At 35.3% G+C, this 17,919-nt stretch overlaps 1 protein-coding gene across 1 annotated transcript; it reads right to left on the reverse strand.

Moving 5' to 3' along the window:
• Positions 1-1,817: 1,817 nt before the first annotated feature.
• Positions 1,818-3,788, reverse strand: LOC148769773 (uncharacterized). Its single transcript, XM_088821005.1, has one exon. It carries the CDS (start codon positions 3,671-3,673, stop codon positions 1,892-1,894), a length of 1,782 nt encoding a protein of 593 aa, XP_088677131.1. The 5' UTR covers positions 3,674-3,788; the 3' UTR covers positions 1,818-1,891.
• Between the last annotated feature and the right edge of the window lie 14,131 nt (positions 3,789-17,919).

Consider the following 17,919-nt stretch of genomic DNA (forward strand, 5'->3'; position numbering starts at 1 on the left):
GGGGTGCAAAGTGCTATTATTGTTTTTCAAGGGTGCAAAGTGCGAAAAGGCTCCATTTCAAGGGTACAAAGTGGGATTAAGCCTATTATCTCTCAGTTCAATTTTGGTAGAGTGATAAATCCAAATTCAAATCACATATTTGAGGTAACCCTTTCATACCAAAATACCAAATTTGCCCTATTGAATTGTTATGGAAAATCAATTAAAAGATTTGCAGGTGTGCAAATCACAATAATTTCGGATCATATCATAATCTCTCCCTCAAATAACGCATCATTTCAATCAATGTTGTTTCCATTTTTTAAATTTCAATTAATCGTTCTTGGTTTGTTGTGTGAAGAAGGGTTCATAGACGAGGTAAAAGATTTGTTTGTAAAAATGGAGAGAAGTGGTTGCGCACCGGATAGTATGACATACAACATTATTATTCCTTGCTTGCTGAAGAAAAAAGATGTTTACAATGCGATGCCATTCTTAGAAGACATGCACAAATGGGGATTCGCCGAAGCAGCTACTTCGTTAATGTTAATTACATGCAAGGATCGGACAAAGACGATGTTCTACTGGAAATGATTAAGAAAGTTGTGCCAAAATTGTAAATTATGTATTTGAGCATCTGGAATTTTAAGCAAGGTTTTGCTATGTCTAAATCTAAAATGACTTGTTACTTTTTTTAATTATCATCCCTACAAATAAGAGAAATTAGAAAGAACAAAAATATATATCATGCTCGGATGCATGTAGCAGCATAACATGTTTGCTTCAATTATAATGTTTTATCAAATAAATGACGGTTCTCGTGTATCCGACTAACTTGATACTGAATTGAGTGTTCAAATTCAACAATTTTAGTCATTTTCGTCAATTTTCCGTTAGTAATAACATAATCAAGCATGTGCCCAACACTGCCTTAACTGACGGACTAACGGTAAATTGATGGAAATGACCAAAAGTGTTAAATTATTGAAACATGATGGACCAAATGTGTTTTTCGTGAATATGAGGGATCAAATGTGAAATAGGTGCAAACTTGCGGGATGAAAACTATAATTTTCCCATTGTTTTATTTTTGAAAGTTGTTCTCTAATTGATTTTTTTATTGGGTAAATAGCAAATCGGCCCATAAATTGAGCATTTTATTAAATCTGGGACAACTTTTTTGTCTTACAAATAAATCCATCTCATTCAAATTTATTTGCAAATAAGAAAAACTCTTTCATATATACCAAAATTAACCCCAACTCCTTGAAACCTAATTCAACTCCAGTTTCATGATTTACACCCCAATTTAGTCCAATTTCACCAATTAACCAATTTTGAACCTTATTCCAAATTTGGCCCCAATTTTGACCGCCACCGCCGGAGACCGCTGGTCTCCGGCGTTTACTTTTTTTTTTTTTTTTTGAAAACCTTTTTTTTCTTAAAAAAATTATTTTCATTAATATTACTATCTTGACCTACAAAAATACTGTCCCGGAGAAAGTAATTTAACTGTCTAAGACAATAATTTTAAGTATCTAAGACATAATATTACTGTTTGAGACAGTAATTTTACTGTATTAATTAATTTTATCGTCTTGGCCTGCAATTTTGCTGTCTTTGGCCGTAATATAATTGTCTCGGATCGTAATATTACTGCCTCATGCATTAATATTACCGTTTGGGACAGAAATATTAGTAATATTACTGGTTAGGCGTTAAATATTACTATCTCAAATAATAATTTTGTTGTTAACACAGTCATTTAGAGAGAATAAAAAAGTCTACGCCGGAGGCCGGCGGTCAACTGCAGTTTACCGGCTGGAAAAAAAATTCAGAAAAATTAATTCATGAACTATACAATATATTTATGGAATACCGACACCTGATCTCATAATCCAAAATAGTTATTTTATATTTTCGGTACAACTTTCTTAATCAATTCGAGAAGAACATCATCTTTGTTTGATCCTTGCAGGCGACTAATTAGCATGGAAGAAGTAGCTGCATCCGCTGAAAATCCCCTCTCGTGCATTTCCTCTAAGAATGGCATTGCCTTGTCATCCTCTTTCTTCTTCAGCAAGCAATGGATAATGATGTTGTATGTCATGCTATCCGGTGCACACCCACTCCTCTCCATTTTCACAAGCAAATCTTTTGCCTCGTCTGCATACCCTTCTCGGCAAAGTGAACCGAGAATAACGGTATATATTTTAATATTAGGTTTCAACCCTTTGGAAGGAAGTTCATTTAAAAGATTTTTCGCCTCTACCAGTTTCCCATCTTTGCACAAACCATTAATCAGGATACCGTATGTGATTATATCAGGATTTAACCCTTTGTCTTCCATCGCCCGTAGAAATAAAAACGCGTCAGCAATTTGTTGTGTCTTGCACAAGCCTTCCAACAAAATATTGCAAGTACATAAATCTGGACGTACGTGCCGAGCTTCCATATCCTTATAAAGTTTCCATCCGTCAGCAATTCTGCCTTTACTAAATAATCCGTGTATCATGATGCTATAGGTAAATGTCGTGTGTTCTAAACCTTTAGAAGAAGCTTCGAGAAAAAGTCGCCGAGCTTCATCAACTTTTCCCTTCTTGCAATATCCGTTTATTAAAGTGCCATAGCTGATAATACATGCCTTAAGGCCGTTGTCCGTTATAGAATCAAATACTTCTTTCGCTTTATCCATTTTCCCTTGCAAACAGTATCCGTCTATCAACGCAGAGTACGTGAAAATATTAGGACGAATGTTTTGTTGCTTCATAATTTCCAAAACATCTTCAGCCTCTTTAACATTTCCTTCCTTGCAAAATGCGTCCACTAATATACTAAAAGTAACAACATTTAAGGAAATCTTGTGATCGACCATTTCATCTAACAAGTTTTTCACCTCTTTCCATCTACCAAAATCGCACAAGCCCTGAATCATCGAGCTATATGTGACAACGTCAGGTGAAATGCCCTTTTCAATCATTCTAGACTTCAGCTCGAGTGCATTATCCACCATTCCGGTCTTGCATAAGCCATTTATTACCGCGTTATAAGCCAGAACATCGGGTTTATAGATAGTCTTTTCCAACAACAGAAGCAAATCACGGGCAGTATGAACACGTCCAGCTTTGCAGAGCCCGTCAATCGCAGTAAGAATCGTAACATCGTCTGGCTCACAGAGTTTCAAATTCAAAATCTTCTTGAACAATTTCTCCGCCTCGGCCACGTTACCATCTAAAAAGAGCCCTTTTAAGAGAGTGTTGAATGTCGTAACATCTGCATCGTAACCGTGTTTAAAGAAGCTGCCAAAGACAGCAAAACCGATGTCTACACGTTTCGAAAGGCAACAACAGTTAACCAAGATGTTCATCGTGTACTCATTCACAGAGGCACCCCATTGGCGCATTTCGTCGAACACATAAAGGGCAACTGGGTATTGTTTCTTCTTGGCAATAACTTGCAATAGTTTGTTAAATTCAGAGGCATAAGGGTGTGGACGCATTCTCATCATTTTACGAATCAAGAAAACAGTATCATCTAATTCATAATCTTTTCTGGGCAAAGTTGAAAAGGGCCTATTTTTGTGAAAATCGGAACAGAAGAGAGAGAAAGAAGAAGTAAAAGAAGCGTATGAGTATTGATGAGAAGATTTAGAAGTAATTACTCTACAAACAAGAGCTACTCCATAACTCCTCATCCTCACAGATTTTGTTGAAGAGAAATTCAGCTGCGAAATCAAGTGGTAGAGAAGAAGCTGCTTTCAGTTGTGCGAGAAGTGCTTTCAATTCCGGTACAAACAAACAAGCCCTATTTGTTGTTTTTTGGGCAAATTGCACATCACCCCTGTAAATTTTTTATTTTCGCACTTTACCCCCTTAATATTTTTTAAAAGTGAATGCCCCCTTCAAAATGTTATTTTTGTTGCACATTGCCCCGATTGCAAAATTTCGATGGATAAATTTTAAAAATACATAAAAAAATACATCAAATTTATAACTTGAAGATCTTTTAGATGAAGGTTACATCACGTTTAAACAAATGAATCAAATACAAAATAAAAAACTCGTTTATGCGGGTGATGGAAGATAAAGGAGTAAGTCCTAATATAATCACATACAGTATCGTGATAAATGGTTTGTACAAAGATGGGAAACTTGAAGATGCGAAAAATATTTTGAACGAACTTCCATCCAAAGGTTTGCAACCTGATTTTCAAGTGTATAGAATCGGTCTTGGTTCATTGTGTGAAGAAGGGTTCATAGACGAAGCAAAAGATTTGCTTATAAAAATGGAGAGAAATGGTTGTGCGCCCGATAGTATGACATACAACATTATTATTCATTGCTTGTTGAAGAAGAAAGATGTTTACAAGGCAATGCCATTCTTAAAAGACATGCACAAAAGGGGATTCTCGGCCGATGCAGCTACTTCATTAATGTTAATTAATGACATGCAAGGATCTGACAAAGATGATATTCTTCTTAAATGATTAATAAAGTTGTACCATAAATATAAAATAACTATTTTGGATTATAAAAAATTTGCAACCCAAGGAGGCGATTCACGCCCATTTTGGGCGTGAGTTTTGTGGCAGTGTTTATTAAATTATCGATAAATCTAACATCCACTTTAAATGATTCAAGTTAGGTTAGAAAACATTCAATATTAAGATTGTCAAAAGTAGTTTTGAAGTAATATGTCAAGAAAATAGCTGAAGGAATTAAATATTTTTTAACTCACACTTTGCACCATGAACATAAGTATATTAAAAAACTGAAAAATAAATACCCTAACTAAATACACACATTGAATTTTTTTAGGGGCTATTTCTTAAAACCACGGCTTGGTCACACTTTGCACCCTTGAAATATACCATTTTAGCACTTTGCACCCTCGAAACAAATTAATAGCACTTTGCACCCTCGAAAGACAATAAATCATGCATAATGCACCCCAAATGAATTTTTAAAGCTAATAAAGGTAATTTAATATTTTTAGTGGTATTTTTAAGGATGACAAATGTCAAATCCGTTCTCTTTTTCTAGTTATCAATTATTTTGAAATTATAAGTGCAAGAATAAAAATACATCTCACCAACATATTTAAAATTATATTTTTTTGTCACAAAAAACTATTGTACGAAATAAAAACTATTCAGCTATTTCGTTATCAAGTTATCTGAAAAATATATTTATTTCAAATATTTTTACCTAATATTTCCACGGCGGTGGTTATATGCAAGCCCATTTTTTTATTAGTTCAAAACCACATAAAGGACTTTATTAGTTCAAATCCGTAAATTAATCTAATTTTATTACATCAAGACCAAAGATGACAAATATACCCTTATCCACAAATAATACACAAATACAAATAAATCTTATTTTTAATTTGTTCAAGACCAAAAATCAAAAAAAAAAAAAAAACAAAACAAAAAAGAAATATCACGACTGCCAACCATCGACGCCAACCAGCGAGACTTCCACCGCACCGGCGATGAACAACGACCCACCCACCGCACCACCACCAACAAGTAAGTCCATTTTACTAAACTTTTGTTTGTAAATTCGAAAACATTAATCGAGCATCGATGTCCTTTTTACTAATTTTTTTTTTTGTAAATTCGGAAACATTAATCGAATATCGATTCTTGATAAATATGTATGAATGAACATTAATCTATGCTTATTTCTTGTTGGGTTGCAATGATTTGGCCGATTTTGGAAAAAAAATGAAATTGAAATTGTTTTTTTTTTTTATTTTTTTTCGTTGGTTTCCCAAATCGGTTTATCCTGGCCGATTTTGTACACGAAAATCGGCGTCATAATGCCGATTTTTGTTAACCAAATCGGCGACACAACGTCAACTTTGCAAGTCAAAATCGGCGTTCTAATGTCGATTATTGAGTGCAAAATCGGTTTTCGGATACCGATATTTTTTGAATTTTTTTTAAATTATACATTATATATTTGGTTAATTGATATTTTTTAAATATTTAGAACGAAAATGTTTATCACCATTCGGTGGCGTCTACCACTCCTTTAACCCAATCGAGTAGAGCTTTTTGTATCTCAAAAATTTATTCGTTAGATAATTCATTTGAATAATCCTCCATCAATCCCCTAGGTTGATGCACGAAAGTATGAGAAAATGGTTTTAAAAAAATGAAAAAATTTATGGTCCCGAATTCGTTTAATACAGAGGTGTTGTCTTAAGTGTTATGACACTTGAACAAACATGCAGCGGAAATATAAAGACAAAAGAACAATACTCAGAATTAAAAATGTTCACAAGTAAAGACTTGTGAACTTGCCCTTTACAGGACGGAGAAAATATATTAAAATCAGTATTCCAAGAATACAAACAGAAGAGGTGCGAAAATTTCTTCCTTACAAATGAATCATTCTCATGATCATTCTTACAATCAAATCTAGATACTAAAAGAAAAATATTAAAAATTCTAGATTTCAAAGATGTACTCGTGAGGAGTACGTAAAGAACTTATGAATGAATCAATATCTTGATCATTCTTACAACCAAGTCTAGAAACATATATACTAAACAATCTAGACTACAAAGAATGTACTTATGAGAAGTACGTAAAAAATGTACTCATAAGGAGTACGTAAAGATTATACTCATGAGGAGTACAACCAACCGATCCTAAAAACACACTAAAACACTCATGTATTCTTTTCAGCTCTCGGTGTTTAATTCTTCGGAATCGATCAATTTCATTGAGTATTGAAATCGGTATTTATAGACATTTCAAGCTTCCACTCCTCAGCCCATGATCTGCAAGAAAACCAACCACAAGAGCACTCAAGAACATGGGTTAGTGGGTTAGTTTAGAAGTTAAGATAAAATCCACAATTTAATCCACTAAGCACTACTTAACCCACTAACTACTATACTTAACCCACTAAGCACTACTTATTCAATAACTAAAATTTAGTTAGAAAAATAAGAAAGTTAAAAACACATAAAGAAAAACAACGTGTTTCAAACTCCCCCTTTTTAACTTTCTGATCAAAACTAAATTTTCGCTTAACTCCCCCTGAGTCATTGCTTTAACTCCCCCTGAATATGATAACCAATATAGCAAATAACAAAATAGTCCAATCCAATGTCTCCTCAGTATCAGCTGTTGTTCCTCCATCACTAGTACTGGATCCACTACTTTCCTCTGCTCCTTCAGCTTCACCCTGCTTCAACTTCATGATCAGCTTGTTCTCCCCCTTTTTGATCAGAAAGAGCTCTCTGAAGTAGTTCCACCCACCATGCACTGATGATAGGTGATCTGAACTAGCGAGTGAGTAAACTGTTTTAACAAAAAAATCTCGAGAAACAGAAATAAGGATGTCAGGAGTGTTGTCAACATGAGGAGCAACACCTTCAGTACCAAGATTATTTTGACCTGATTCAGTTGAGAGGAAATTATCTCCATTCCAGGGAAGATCTTAAAATTTTGAGAAAGCAGAATGGAGTAGGTGAGCGAGGGATTTAAAACGATTGCCAAAAAGAGTTTTACAAACTTCAGTAAAATCACCATAATTATCCTCATCAATTACAGTAGGAGTTAGATAATTTTGGGAGAAAAAGAGAAAATTGATTCGCACAAAAAAAAAACTTTTCCAAAGTTTGGAGAATTTTTCTTTAAAAAAAGTTTGTAAATTGGCATAAAAATTCCTTCATAAGGACAGGCAACCTCAACTAGACTAAGGATTTTTCTTGATCAAATCCCTATGAAAAGCAGTGATCCTATGTCTATCAAACTCATCCTTGAAAATTTTATTTTCCTCAATGAATTGGCAATTCATGATTTGAGGACTCAAATTTGAATCAGATTCAAAATAAAAGATAGGACTGAAGGCATTGTTTACCTCAATAGGAGTTGACAAATCCTTCACATCCAAGTCTAGCTCTTCTTCTTCTGAGGAGTCATCATCTTCTGAATTTTCAAGCTCATCAGGAACATATGCTGGTTCAGGTGATGCAACAGGTGGATCAGCATCTTCTTCCATCTGAGATAAGTCCTCGGAAGAATCACTGTCTGACTCTGAGGATGGCAAATTCTTGCGGAAAGAGGCAAGGCCACTTCCCAATTGTCATCACTTACTTTTCCTCTTCAGCCTGGGAAGGTGGTGCATCCACTTGAACAGCTGCCTCTGCCAGAGTTTCCAGAGGATCTTCATGTGAAGCTGAGGGTGTTTCTTCATTGGTGGTAAAATCCTGAGCATCAACAGTGGGAATGTCTACATGCTCAGCAGAAGACATCCCAGAAAAATCAGGCATTTCCTCATCTTGGTAGGGAGCAGCATCCTCAGCAGCACAGACAGTAGGTGTGGCAGCATTTTCAGGAACATGTGCAGCAACATCTTCGGAAATAGGATGTTGAGAGGCTGCTGCTGCCATGTTAGGACTGAAATGTCTCCCCCTGAGTTGATGCTAGTGGAGGTGAATCTTTGGAAGATGACTCAGTGGAGCGTGAGGAGAGAGCTTGGGCTTGGTTCTGCAAAAGTAGGATCTCCTTCTTCATCATCAGTTTCTTCATCAACCAAATGTAGGCCTCTTGGTGGGTTTGGCCTAACTGAAGTGCGACCGACTCTGCCGCCTCTTCTTCTACCTCTGCCGCCTCTGCTGGGAGAATGTCCTCCCCTCCGGCGTTGTGATCCAGTAGCATTCAGATCTGGGAAGGGATTCATGCGCTTAGACCGGCGAGTATGAAACCTTCCTAGAGTGGAAGAGGGACCCAGGTTCTGAAAAACGTCTGGGTCAATCGGATTCAGCTCGTCGTCGGGCCCAATGAAGCTGGTCGGCATGGCTTCAAGGTTGACAGGATGAACGATGATGGCTAGATTAGGGTCTGCTGGTTCAGGTGCTGCATCATCCTTGTGCACATCATCAACGGCTGGAAGAGGATTTCTAAGAGGAGATGCCATGATACAGTAGATAAAAAAAAATTGCTTCTTGTGTTTTTAATTTTTGAAGGTGAATTTTCGAAAAAGAAGCAAGAAATTTATAAGCCCTAATTTTGCTGAAGAAAGAAAGAAAAATTGAAGTGGAGAAGGTGAAGAAGTGGTGTGCGTTTTTCTTGGGGAGAGTGTGATTAAGGAGAATAAAAGTTTTCCTTGGCAGTTTAAAGAAAAACGTGACACATGGCACAATAAGGAGTGGACTTAGTGGAAAATAAAGAATTAACCCATGTACCCATGACCCATATAAATAGGGATAATTCAATAAAAATAAAAATAAAAACCGTAGCACTCATGAAATATTCACATAAATGAAAACAATATATTTATTAATGATTAATAGTGAGAAAAAAAATTTGCAGGCATGATATTATATATGTATATATATATTTATTTATTTATTTATTTATTTATTTATTTATTATTTTTTTTTTATTAATTTTTTTTTTAATAATATATATAAACTCTTATTTTCAAGTCAAACAATTCACATGGAACATGATCAAGTGTTTAGTTTGAAGGTTCCTCAGTTACTAAGATATGACTATCAAAATAGAGGAGTTTGACTTGTGTGAGTGTAATTATTGTCTAAATGTTTACATGAAGCATGATCACGTTTCAAGGTGAAAGACTTCCAGTTACTGATTTACAAAATAATACATCACAGTGAAGTCATTATTTAATGAAGCTAATGCTTCAATAAATTATGTTGCAGCTTAAGATATTTGATGAGGTGCTGCAACACATTTCAGGACATGTTTATTGAGTACACATCCCGAGAGATTTTCTGAGTTTAGAAAACCTCTCATAATCTAATGCCTTTGTAAAGATGTCAGCCAGCTGATCTTCTGTAGGAATGTACTTTAAGCACACTATATTTTTCTCAACTATATCACGAATAAAATGATGTTTAATATCTATGTGTTTAGTTCGTGAGTGTTGAACAGGATTTTTTGAAATGTCAATAGCACTTGAATTATCACAATATATGGTCAGGGTATCACTGGTTAACCCATAATCCCCCAACATTTGTTTCATCCAAATTAGTTGACCACAACACCCTCCAGCAGCTACATATTCTGATTCAGCTGTTGAAAGAGATACACAATTTTGCTTTCTACTAAACCAAGAAACTAGATTATTCCCCAAAAAGAAACATGCACCTGATGTGCTTTTTCTGTCACTAATATCCCCAGCCCAATCAGAATCACTAAAACCTATCAAATTTGTATTAGTGTCTTTGAGAAACTGAATCCCTAAGTCTACTGTACCTGCAACATACCTAATAATCCTCTTCACAGCTTTAAGATGAGTGACTTTGGGATTAGTTTGATACCTGGCACACACACAAACACTAAACATAATGTCAGGCCTGCTTGCTGTTAGATACAGAAGGCTTCCAATCATGCTTCTGTAGAGAGTGTTGTCGACATCTTCTGCAACATCATCCTTAGACAGTTTTTGGCTGGAACCCATTGGAGTTTTCATGTGCTTGGCTGATTCCAACTCAAACCTTTTGACCAGATTGAGAGCATACTTCTTTTGATTCACAAAGATTCCTTCACCTGTCTGTTTGATTTGGAGTCCTAAGAAGTAATTCAACTCCCCTACCATGCTCATTTCAAAAGTGTGAGACATAGAATCTACAAAAGACTGCAAAAGGTTAGCACAAGTAGAGCCAAAAACAATGTCATCAACATATATCTGAACAATAATGATATGATTATTAGTTCTTCTAACAAACAAGGTTCTGTCTGCCTCCCCTCTATTGAACTGTATTTCAAGTAAGAAGTCAGTGAGTCTTTGATACCAAGCTCTAGGAGCTTGTTTAAGACCATACAGTGCCTTCTTAAGCTTGAAAACATGATTAGGTTTGGCAGAATCTTCAAAACCCTTTGGCTGTTCTACATATGCTTCTTCATTTAAAACCCCATTCAGAAATGCACTTTTGATATCCATCTGATACAGTTTGATTTTAAGAAAGTAAGCTATAGCAAGAAGTAATCTAATAGATTCAATTCTAGCTACTGGAGCAAAAGTCTCATCAAAGTCTATACCCTCAATTTGAGTGTATCCTTGTGCTACTAACCTAGCCTTATTTCTAACAACTGTACCTTTTTCATCAGTTTTGTTTTTGAAGATCCACTTAGTTCCTATCACATTTACATGGCTTGGTCTGGGAACTAAGTACCAAACATCATTCCTGATGAATTGATTCAACTCTTCATGCATTGCATTGACCCAGAATTCATCCTTCAGAGCTTCTGCAATATTCCTTGGTTCCACTGAAGACACAAAACAAGTGGTTCCAGTTAGTGCACATTCAGAAGATAAATTTGCAAATCTTACCATATCTCTGTAGTTTACTCTCTCTTTTCTTCTGGTCCTTATTCCATCAAAGATATCTCCCACTACTTGAGTAGATGGGTGATTTTTCTGGATTCTGCTTGATGGTTCCTTTCTGCAGACATCAAAGGTTGGCTGCAATTCAGTCTCTGTAGGATGTGCTGAGTCAGATGTGATGACACTTGCCTCAACACCTTCTTCTCTTAAAACTGGACTGTTTGTGTCTGGGCTATTTGTGGCAGAAGTGTCTTCTTCTGTTGTTTCTCTTTCAGCAATTAAGTCATCAACTTCATCTTCAGCTGTTTTACTGCGGAGATCAGCAAAGTCATCAAATACCACATTTACAGATTCAATAATGGTTCGAGTTCTTAGATTATATACTCTATAAGCATGAATGTTATTAGAGTATCCCATAAATAAACTCAAATCACTTTTTGAATCAAATTTAGCTAGATGATCTCTATCATTTAGAACATAGCAGACACATCGAAACACATGCATGTATTCTAGATTAGGTTTCTTACCATAAAGAATTTCATATGAAGTCATCATAGATCCTAATCTTAAATACACACGGTTTGAGATGTGACAGGCTGTGTTGACAGCCTCAGCCCAAAACCTTTTAGACAGATTTTTTGCACTCATCATCACCCTAGCCATTTCCTGGATGGTTCTGTTTTTTCTTTCAGCAATGCCATTTTGCTGAGGAGTTTTTGGAGCAGAAAATTCATGCTTTATACCCTTTTTATTACAAAATGCAAGAAATAAAGCATTCTCAAATTCTTTTCCATGATCAGATCTTATCCTACGAACAGAAACTTGAAATTGAGTTCTAACAAACCTGTACAAATTTTTGAATACTTCAAAAGTGTCTGATTTTTCTCTTAAAAAATACACCCAAGTATACCTTGAAAAATCATCAACACATACAAAGACATATTTTTTACCACCTAGACTTTCTACCTCTATAGGACCCATAAGATCCATATGAACAAGTTCAAAACAAATAGTGGTACCAACGTGTTGCAACACTTTGTGTGGTACTCTGGTTTGCTTTCCCTTCTGGCACATTCCACATATAGGAATATCCTTGATCTTGAGATCTGGTACTCCTCTTATGGCATTGTACTTGTTGAGCAGCTTTAGATTCTTGAAGTTTGTGTGTCCTAGTTTTTGGTGCCACAGCTCTACTTCACTTACTCTTGAGCTCTTGCATGAGATGGTGTCACCTGTTTGATAACAATTATCCATTGATCTGGAACCTGTCAATACACAATGGTTTTGATTATCAAACACAGAACAACAGTATTTATCAAATTCTACACGTAGATCATCATCACACAATTGACTGATACTGATGAGATTTGATCCCAATCCTTCAACATGTAGGACATTTGACAGTTTTGGAAGTCCCTCAATACTGAGTGTTCCACGTCCAACCACTTTGCCTTTAGCTCATCCTCCATAAGTTACACGTCCTCCATTTAGTGTGTGGTAGTTTGATAGAAATTCTTTTGTTCCAGTCATGTGCCTAGAGCATCCACTATCAAAGTACCATGAACCTGAAATGTTAGCATTTAAAGAGGTGTATACTGCCTTGCACAAGAGTTTACCTTTGGGAGTCCATATTTTACACTCCTTTTTGGTAGATTCTACCTTTTTCTTTGAGGTGTTCCTTGGAGTGATGTGACTTATTTTATACAACATTTTGTCACTACTAAGTTTTTCACAAAATGGACGAATGTGTCCTGGTGAGAAACAGTAATGACAAACATAACCTCTTATTCTGGAATCGGGAGTGGTGACTGTGGACTTCCTGCAATCCTTTCTGTTTGCACCCTTTTCTTTTACAAAGACAATTTCTTTCTTCTTTACTGGCTTCATTTGTTTTTTGAACCCTAGCCCTTCATGTTTGTAGTGCTTTTCCATTGACACAATCTCTTCGAGTTTAGTTGTGCCAGTGTTCATCCTCTTGATTGCTAGAGTTGCCTTTTTGAGTTCATCTTTCACCTTTGCCAGTTCAAGATCCTTCTTGGTGATTCCAACCTCCAAATGTGTGATTTTTTCTTTGAGGGAGGAATTTTCCTTGTTGGCTGCATCTAGAGCTTGAGTCTTCTTCTCCAGGTCAAGAGCTAGTTTCTTACACATTTCTTCCTCATCACTAGCTGCTTCAATACTGGATTCTGCTGCATTTAAAGAAATAGAGTTTAAACATGTATAATGATCAGTATTAAACTCAGAAATTTCAGTTACTGAAAGTGTTTCAGAAAGTGTTGCAGCATCCAGAGAGACTCCTTGTGATTCTATTTCAGAAGCATTTCCAGTAATATATCTGACAGAGAGAGCTTGTTTAGTGGATTGTTGTTCCTCTGTCTGTTCAGGTTGCTCTTCCTCCTCATCACTGACAGCACAAATCAAACTCATTCCTCTTCTTCTCAAGGTATTTGCACATTCATTAGCATAATGTCCAAATCCTGAACAAGCCCTGCATTTAATGTGATCCAAGTTAGGTGGTTCAGAATTTGAACGAACAAATGAAGAATTTTTTAGAGTGTTTTGAGAAGATGTTTGAGGAAATGTTCTCTGTGGAGTAAATCTGTTCCGGGGCTGAGTTTGTCGATTTTGCGAAGAGCCATCTGGAAATAATTGTCTGGGCTTGATTCCACTCCGCCTGTATGCCCTATTGAATTTCTGAATTTGGAATGCAACATTGTTGAGACATTCCTCTGCATCATCATCATATTCCGGAGCAACATCTTCCTTCTCCAGCTCTGCCTGGAGTGCATTTGAGATAGCCTTTCCTTTCTCCTTTCTTTGATCTTCAAAGTTCATCTCTCTAGACTTTAGACTACCAATTAGTTCGTCCAGCCGTAGAGATGATGTATCTTTGGCCTCTTCAATAGCAGTAACCGTCATGCTGAACCTTTCTGGAAGAGTTCTTAATACTTTGTTCACCAGTGTCTCATTGCTCAAAGGACCACCTAAAGATTGAAATTCATTAGCTAAATCAATCAATTTCTCATTGTACTGAGAAATTGTTTCAGTTTCTTCCATTCTCAGTCTCTCAAATTTGGAGGAGAGTAATCTGAGCTTAGTTCTTCTGACACTGTCTGATCCTTCACAATGTAGCTGAAGAACTTCCCAAGCATCTTTCGCAGAAGTGCACACTGAAATCAATTTAAACATTGTTAAATCCACTGAATTAAAAATCGCATTTAACGCCTTTGAGTTTTTGTTAGCATTTGATAAATCGTCTGGTGTCCACCGTAATTCTGGTGTTGGAAACACATCCCCATCCGCATCTGTGATAGTTGGTGGCTTACATCCAGTGAGAATAGATCTCCAGGCTCTCTCATCAATGGCTTTGATGTACGCCCTCATCTTGACTTTCCAGTAGGTGTAGTTTGTGCCGTCGAGTACAGGAGGTCGCATAGAAGCAGTCATCTGAGTATCCATCACGAATTCGTTTCTGAAAAAGAAAATAGGAACAAACACTTAGTATACGTCAAGTGTTGGCTCTTGATGCCAATTGAAAAAATTTATGGTCCCGAATTCGTTTAATACAGAGGTGTTGTCTTAAGTGTTATGACACTTGAACAAACATGCAGCGGAAATATAAAGACAAAAGAACAATACTCAGAATTAAAAATGTTCACAAGTAAAGACTTGTGAACTTGCCCTTTACAGGACGGAAAAAATATATTAAAATCAGTATTCCAAGAATACAAACAGAAGAGGTGCGAAAACTTCTTCCTTACAAATGAATCATTCTCATGATCATTCTTACAATCAAATCTAGATACTAAAAGAAAAATATTAAAAATTCTAGATTTCAAAGATGTACTCGTGAGGAGTACGTAAAGAACTTATGAATGAATCAATATCTTGATCATTCTTACAACCAAGTCTAGAAACATATATACTAAACAATCTAGACTACAAAGAATGTACTTATGAGAAGTACGTAAAAAATGTACTCATAAGGAGTACGTAAAGATTATACTCATGAGGAGTACAACCAACCGATCCTAAAAACACACTAAAACACTCATGTATTCTTTTCAGCTCTCGGTGTTTAATTCTTCGGAATCGATCAATTTCATTGAGTATTGAAATCGGTATTTATAGACATTTCAAGCTTCCACTCCTCAGCCCATGATCTGCAAGAAAACCAACCACAAGAGCACTCAAGAACATGGGTTAGTGGGTTAGTTTAGAAGTTAAGATAAAATCCACAATTTAATCCACTAAGCACTACTTAACCCACTAACTACTATACTTAACCCACTAAGCACTACTTATTCAATAACTAAAATTTAGTTAGAAAAATAAGAAAGTTAAAAACACATAAAGAAAAACAACGTGTTTCAAAAAACACAGATAATAAAATCGGTATTTAAAAACCGATTTTTGTAGTACAAGTCGGCATGACAATACCGATAATACAAAAACAAATCGGTGTTGTCATGCCGATTTTTACTACAAAAATCGGTTTTTAAGTACCGATTTTTACTAAAATAATCGGAATGTGGTTACCGACTTTAGTAACAAAAATCGGTATTTGCAGACCGATTTTTGGTATCGTCGAATTTTTTTCCCAACAAAAAAAAAACGACTCCAAAGCAAAAATAAACGTTTAAAACATATTTCATTGTGTTCTCCACCCTCGTAAAGCACCATATCATTGTTTTATGGTTCCATCGTAAATGTTTGGTATGTATTTGATAATTTTGGTGTGTATGATTTCTTGGTGGGTTTGTGAAGAAGAAGAAGAAGAAGAAGAAGAAGAAGAAGAAGAAGAAAGAAGAAGAAGAAGAAGAAGAAGAAGAAGAAGAAGAAGAAGAAGAAGAAAGAAGAAGAAGAAGAAGAAGAAGAAGAAGAAGAAGAAGAAGAAGAAAGAAGAAGAATAAGGAGAATTTTAAGTCATGAAACAAGGAAGAGGGGTTTCTGGATTTATCTATTTTATTTGGTCTTGAACAAAGGAAATGATTTTTTTATATTTTTTAATGTTTTGTGTTTTTTATTTGATTTTAAATTTCATTAAGGGTAAATTAGTATTTTTATGTTGGAGGTCTTGCACTAATAAAAAAATGGGCTTGCAAATAACCGCCGCCTATTTCCACCTGTTGCAATAAAAGATCCATCAATCGAATAATTTGGTGATAAAAGTTTATTTTATTTTATTTTGTAAGAAAATATAATTGTTTTTAATATCCTTGTGACATTTTTATTTTTTCGCACTTTGTGCACTCGAAATTAGGTTGGATGTTGAAGAAAAAAAAATATTTGTTATTTAAAAAACCAATAAAAAATTAAATTGCCTTTATTATTCAATTCAGTGTGCATTGTGAATGTTTTATTGTGTTTTGGGGTGCAAAGTGCTATTATTGTTTTTCAAGGGTGCAAAGTGCGAAAAGGCTCCATTTCAAGGGTACAAAGTGGGATTAAGCCTATTATCTCTCAGTTCAATTTTGGTAGAGTGATAAATCCAAATTCAAATCACATATTTGAGGTAACCCTTTCATACCAAAATACCAAATTTGCCCTATTGAATTGTTATGGAAAATCAATTAAAAGATTTGCAGGTGTGCAAATCACAATAATTTCGGATCATATCATAATCTCTCCCTCAAATAACGCATCATTTCAATCAATGTTGTTTCCATTTTTTAAATTTCAATTAATCGTTCTTGGTTTGTTGTGTGAAGAAGGGTTCATAGACGAGGTAAAAGATTTGTTTGTAAAAATGGAGAGAAGTGGTTGCGCACCGGATAGTATGACATACAACATTATTATTCCTTGCTTGCTGAAGAAAAAAGATGTTTACAATGCGATGCCATTCTTAGAAGACATGCACAAATGGGGATTCGCCGAAGCAGCTACTTCGTTAATGTTAATTACATGCAAGGATCGGACAAAGACGATGTTCTACTGGAAATGATTAAGAAAGTTGTGCCAAAATTGTAAATTATGTATTTGAGCATCTGGAATTTTAAGCAAGGTTTTGCTATGTCTAAATCTAAAATGACTTGTTACTTTTTTTAATTATCATCCCTACAAATAAGAGAAATTAGAAAGAACAAAAATATATATCATGCTCGGATGCATGTAGCAGCATAACATGTTTGCTTCAATTATAATGTTTTATCAAATAAATGACGGTTCTCGTGTATCCGACTAACTTGATACTGAATTGAGTGTTCAAATTCAACAATTTTAGTCATTTTCGTCAATTTTCCGTTAGTAATAACATAATCAAGCATGTGCCCAACACTGCCTTAACTGACGGACTAACGGTAAATTGATGGAAATGACCAAAAGTGTTAAATTATTGAAACATGATGGACCAAATGTGTTTTTCGTGAATATGAGGGATCAAATGTGAAATAGGTGCAAACTTGCGGGATGAAAACTATAATTTTCCCATTGTTTTATTTTTGAAAGTTGTTCTCTAATTGATTTTTTTATTGGGTAAATAGCAAATCGGCCCATAAATTGAGCATTTTATTAAATCTGGGACAACTTTTTTGTCTTACAAATAAATCCATCTCATTCAAATTTATTTGCAAATAAGAAAAACTCTTTCATATATACCAAAATTAACCCCAACTCCTTGAAACCT

The sequence above is a fragment of the Erythranthe guttata genome, chromosome 7 (genome assembly GCF_056151865.1).
Source record: "Erythranthe guttata isolate IM_541 chromosome 7, IM_541, whole genome shotgun sequence".
NCBI classification, from domain to species: Eukaryota; Viridiplantae; Streptophyta; class Magnoliopsida; order Lamiales; family Phrymaceae; genus Erythranthe; species Erythranthe guttata.

Excerpts from the sequence above, each read along its gene's own strand:
- LOC148769773 (XM_088821005.1), bottom strand. The coding sequence starts at position 3,673 with ATGAGGAGTTATGGAGTAGCTCTTGTTTGTAGAGTAATTACTTCTAAA.